This window comes from Lonchura striata, chromosome 35 (assembly GCF_050655825.1).
Source record: "Lonchura striata isolate lonStrDom1 chromosome 35, ASM5065582v1, whole genome shotgun sequence".
NCBI lineage: Eukaryota > Metazoa > Chordata > Aves > Passeriformes > Estrildidae > Lonchura > Lonchura striata.
This window is the reverse complement of record NC_140737.1, coordinates 9,455,858-9,461,423: the sequence shown is the minus strand read 5'-3', so window position 1 is coordinate 9,461,423 and position 5,566 is coordinate 9,455,858. Positions and strand designations below refer to the sequence as shown.

The following is a 5,566-nucleotide window of genomic DNA, read 5'->3' as shown; positions in this document are numbered from 1 at the left end:
TCTGAGAGCTGACAGTCTGTTAAAGCACTAAGGAAGCTACAGACGCCTCTGTGCAGACACAAGTTACAGATGAGAAAGCCTGGCTGGGTCTCTCTCCCTTCTGGCCCCACAGAGGTGCCGAGGCCGGCCCAGCCCTGTCTCGGCCGTGGGGCCGGGCGGCTCCTGCCGTGGGGCCGGGCCCCTTCCCAGGGAGCCGCCAGGCGCCATCGGCTGCCGGGCAGGGCAGGGGAGGCCGCGGGGCCGAGGCCGGGCTGTGGCTGCGGGTGCTGACATCTGGCCCTGCCGAGCCCTGCCCCGCCGCCAGCCCGGGCCCGGCCAGGATCCGCCGGGCCCCAGGAACAGCCCCGGGCCGGGCCGGCTCGGCCAAGGCTCTGCCGCCCTTGGGCTTCGCCCGCAGCCGGCGGGCAGGGCAGGAGAAGCCATCGGCCCCGGCCGTGCTGCTGCTGGGCTCTGGCCTGGCTGCTGAGATCCTGGCCCTGCCCCAGCGCGGCCCAGCCTGACACAGCCCCAGCGCAGCCGCTGCAGAAACCTCCATGGCAAAACAGCTCCGGCCGCCAGCACCGAGCCCGGCCGGGCTCACGGAAGCATCTGCAGCCCCGGGAGATATTGACTCTGCCAGTGCTGCCATCCTCCCTCCCGTGAGAGAAAAGGACACAGGGCAGGCACACAGAGGAGAAACATGGACACACCGAGGGCAGGGAAGGGGAAGTTGAGTCCCAGATGGGAGGGATGAGGAGATGCCTTGATCTTGAGGCTGGAATCCTCTGCTAAAGCTATGGAGAAGGATGTCATTGATACATCAGACTCTCTTTTTCCCTGTAAGGCATTGAAAAGTATGGGGAGATGACTTGTTTCAGCAAAGGCCTCCATGCTAAAGTGAGCAAATGTTGCACTAGCTGTGATCCCATGAGAAGTTTGAACAGAGAAAGGGAGAACAGTGATGAGACCCTGTGCCCTCAGGGAGAGAAGAAGACCTCTGTTTCCAGAGATTAAGATGATTTCAGAAATAGATGAAGAGAACCTTTGCTCTTAAACAGCTCATCTCGAAACTAATACCCCATAATTTTGCATGGCCCATAAACACAGCTGTGGAAAAAGGTGGAAAAGATGGGAGGGAGTTCACAATTGCAGATTTCTCCAGGCAGCTGCTATTTGTAGAAGAGAAAATCCATGAGATAACAGTTTTCTTGTGGAGAAGTCTCCATAACATTAACAAGAGGAACTTCCCTCCCTAAGTGAACTGCAGAAAGACTGTTCTAGAGCTGGTAAACTGACTGAAAATTTTAGGTTTTGTCTCTTTACATTGTCAGATTGTATAGACAGAGGAAGTGTTCTGAAAGTTTAGTTCTGATTCTTATTACTATTTCTTTCAGTTTCTCTTAACAAACTTTTCTTTATACTCTTAAAGTTTTGATCCCACTTTGCCTTTCTCCTAATCCTATCTCACAGCACGAAATGAGTAAGTATATTCTAGTGAAAGCACTGGTAATTAGCCAACACAGAACCCATCACACTAATTGATGCATTGGCTGAGAAATCTCATAGTGGCAAACCAAAATCATTACAAAAACTTCCTGATGAACTGCCCCAGACAAGAGAGAAATCAAGGCAGAGCCATGGTTTGTCAGGACTTGCTTGATCCCCGTGGTGCATTTGGAGCTGAGCCCTGGAACCTCAGAGCCTGAGAGGAGATTGCACAAACCTTTCCAGGAGTCAGAGTCAGAGGAAACACCCGAAGTGTCACAAAACATTAATGGGACATACTGAGGTCCATCCCTAACACAGGCTCCTCATGGACTCTATGGAGGAGAGTGCTGGAGGCCAGGATGGCACAAAAATCTCTTAGAGACTCAAAATGGCACAAATACCTCTCAGTGTGGAAAGGACAATCCAAAGTACCTCAAAAAAGTTGAGTATCTCAAAGTATTAATGAGCTCCACTGAGTGTCAATTCAAAGCACACAAGGGACTCATTAAAACAGATAATTTGAGGCTGAGACTGCACTGTCTCATAAAGTCTGTATCAAAAGGGAAATACCAAGTACCTTAAAAGAACTGAAGTACCTTGAAGCATTAATGAGCCCACTGAGTGTTGTTACTGACAAAGACTCTGCAGGGACTAATTAAAGCAGATAATTGGAGGCCATGATTGCAGAAACCTCTAACAGACTCCAAGGTAAAGCAAAACCCAAAGTCCTTTGAAAAACCTGCAGTCCCTGGAATCATGAAGGAGCCCCCAGGGCCATTCCTGACCAAGGCTCCCCAGGGAATCCTTCCAGCAGATCCCTGAGGCCACTGGGATGTGGGCATGGGGGGGATGCTGAGGGCAGGGCCAGGGGCTGACAGTGCCCAGCCTGGCTGGGGCTGTGCCAGGAGGCCCCAGGGCCTCAGGACAAGGTGTCTCCTCACAGCCCTTGGTGGCACAGACCCTGCGGTGCCCCAGGGCACCAAGACTTGGCTTCTCTTTGTCCCCACCTGGCATCAGTGCCTCCAGTTCTCTGCTCTGCCTGGGGCCTGGGGACACTTTCTCAGTCGTGTCCCTCAGTGGGACCCATTAAAAGTCCAAGAAACTTTGGAGCTGGATCCTGACTTGGAGTTCTGGAGAGGTTTCTGCAGCTCCCTCGCAGGGCCTGATGTTCAGGGCTGAGCACAAAGCCCCAGAGGGTCATTAAAGTCCTTGTGCTGTGTCTGTGCAGCTGAGCTGGGCCGGGCTCCTGGCACAGAGGGTGATCCTGGTAACCAAGCAGAGCTTCAAAAGCACATTTCTCTTGCTGAGCAGCTCTTCTCCCAGCCCAGCAGGGCTGGGGCACTGCCTGCAGCCAGCGCGGGCACAGCACAGAGGCACAGAGAGCTTCAATCAGTCAGGGCTGGGAAGGGGCTGAGAAGTGCCTGGGGCAGAATCACTGCCAGCCCTTGGCACAGGAACCTCTGGCTGCAGGACAATGCAGCTGCAGCTCCTGGAGAGATCTCCTAAAGCTGGAACATCCCAATGGCCACAGACCCTGTGAGTGCGTTCTCTGCTCATCTCCTGTGCAGAGCAGCCAGGGGTGCCCAGGGCTGTCCTGCAGAGCAGGGTCCTGCAGCCCAGGGCGCTGTGCTGGGCCAGGGACTCTGCTGCCTGCCAGGGACAGCTCTCAGCTGGCTGAGGAAGCTGCTCCCAGTGCTGAGGGAAAAGATCTGGGGGGAAGGAGACAGCTCATAATGATTGGAAGTGTTCTCCTTGTGTGGTGAAGATGCTGCATTGTTCAGGACTGCTCCCAGCACAACAATTAACTGCAGAATATTTCCCAGCAGATTATACAGGGAGCACAGCAAGGCATGGGCTGCATAAAAGGGAAAATCCTGTTTTTTTAATGTACTGCTCTGTGTTGCCTGGAATGGAAATTTCCCATACATATTATTCTCTCACTTCAGGTTAAGAAAAATAAACAAGCTTTTCCTGAGATCTGAATAAACCAGGTAGTGACAGAAATCAGCACAGGGTCCCTTAGAGGCAGCATCAGTGCCACTTTTCCAGCCTCCTCAGGATTGCTCTGATGTTGTCATCAGAGACTGGAGAGAAAGAGCTGGCCCTGGGCAGTGCCAGGTCTGGGAGGTGTTTGCAGGGCAGAGCTGAGCCCCCAGGGCTGGGCTGGGCTCTGGCAGCTCTGGCCAGGCCCAGCCCTGGGCACAGGGAAGCAGCTGCTGGCAGAGACAGCTCCAGGACACAGAGCCCTGGGCAGGCAGTGGGGAAAAAATGCCCCCAGGCTGTGCTGGGATATTTAAAGACCTTTCCACACCTAACTACTCCATGATTACTTTTCTTACAGGTCCTCATGCCAAGACACCACAAATGTCCAACAGCAGCTCCATCAGCCACTTCCTCCTGCTGGCACTGGCAGACACGCGGCAGCTGCAGCTCCTGCACTTCTGCCTCTTCCTGGGCATCTCCCTGGCTGCCCTCCTGGGCAACGGCCTCATCATCAGCGCCGTAGCCTGCGGCCACCACCTGCACACGCCCATGTTCTTCTTCCTGCTCAACCTGGCCCTCAGCGACCTGGGCTCCATCTACACCACTGTCCCCAAAGCCATGCACAATTCCCTCTGGGACACCAGGAACATCTCCTACACAGGATGTGCTGCACAGCTCTTTTTTTTTGTCTTTTTCATCTCAGCAGAATTTTATCTCCTGACCATCATGTGCTACGACCGCTACATGTCCATCTGCAAACCCCTGCACTACGGGACCCTCCTGGGCAGCAGAGCTTGTGCCCACATGGCAGCAGCTGCCTGGGCCAGTGCCTTTCTCAGTGCTGTGCTACACGCAGCCAATACATTTTCCCTACCCCTGTGCCATGGCAATGTCCTGGGCCAGTTCTTCTGTGAAATCCCACAGATCCTCAAGCTCTCCTGCTCCAAGTTTTATCTCAGGGAACTTGGGCTTCTTGTGGTTACTGGTACTTTATCATTGTGTTGTTCTGTGTTCATTATTTTCTCCTATGTGCAGATCTTCAGGGCTGTGCTGAGGATCCCCTCTGAGCAGGGACGGCACAAAGCCTTTTCTACCTGCCTCCCTCACCTGGCCGTGGTCTCTCTGTTTGTCAGCACTGGTGTATTTGCCTACCTGAAGCCTCCCTCAAAGTCCTCCCCATCCCTGGATCTGTCCCTGTCAGTTCTGTACTCAGTGGTGCCTCCAGCCCTGAACCCCCTCATCTACAGCCTGAGGAACCAGGAGCTCAAGGCTGCAGTGAGGAGACTGATGACTGGATGGTTTCAGAAACATTAAATAGCTGGCCAATTTCTGCAAATCACTTGTAATAAAAGTAATCTTTGATACAAATTGTTGGTTTCATTATAGAGGTGCTTTTTTACTTTGTTTTAGGTTTTTCAGATTGCCCACAAAAAAGTATCATTGTTTGTGCCATTTCTCATTTTGTTTACTTCCACCTTCCCTGTGCCCACAAACTCTGTCAATGAGGGGTTGAACTCTTGGTGGATTTAAGGAACTAAATTATCTCCCAGCACAGTTTTCTGCAGAGATGCCCTTTTGCTGCATTCTCTGGAGCTGCAGCAGCAATGTCTGTGTGCAGAGCTGGGGCAGATCAGTGCTGGCACAGCAGCTCTGCTCCTGCTGGCCACACCATTCCTGATCCAGGCCAGGAGCCATTGGCCTTCTTGGCCCCTGGGCACACTGCTGGTTCATGTCCAGCCTGCTGTCCATCAGTCCCTGCAGGTCCCTTTCTGCCTGGCTGCTGTCCAGCCCCTCTGTCCCCAGCCTGTACCACTGCAGGGGTTGTTGTGGCCAAAGTGCAGGACCCGGCACTTGGACTTGTTAAACCTCACCTTGCTGGATTTGGGCTCTGGATCCAGCCTGTCCAGGGCCCTATGCAGAGCCCTCCTACCCTCCAGCAGATCAACACTCACATCCAGCTTGGTATCATCTGCAAAGATGTCCTTGGTTCCAAGGGGCCCCTCAGTGTCACAATGTCCCTTTGGTTACACCAGGCCCTGCACTGTCACACTGGTCTCCTTGGTTCCATGGGCCCCAAAATGTGACAACGGACTCCTCAGTTCCATGGGACTTCAGA

The 5,566-nt window shown here is 53.5% G+C and overlaps 1 protein-coding gene across 1 annotated transcript; it reads left to right on the top strand.

Annotated features, from left to right (window-relative positions):
* Positions 1-3,086: 3,086 nt before the first annotated feature.
* Positions 3,087-5,183, top strand: LOC144248871 (olfactory receptor 14J1-like). Its single transcript, XM_077790849.2, has one exon. It carries the CDS (start codon positions 3,736-3,738, stop codon positions 4,762-4,764), a length of 1,029 nt encoding a protein of 342 aa, XP_077646975.2. The 5' UTR covers positions 3,087-3,735; the 3' UTR covers positions 4,765-5,183.
* The last annotated feature ends 383 nt before the right edge of the window (positions 5,184-5,566 follow it).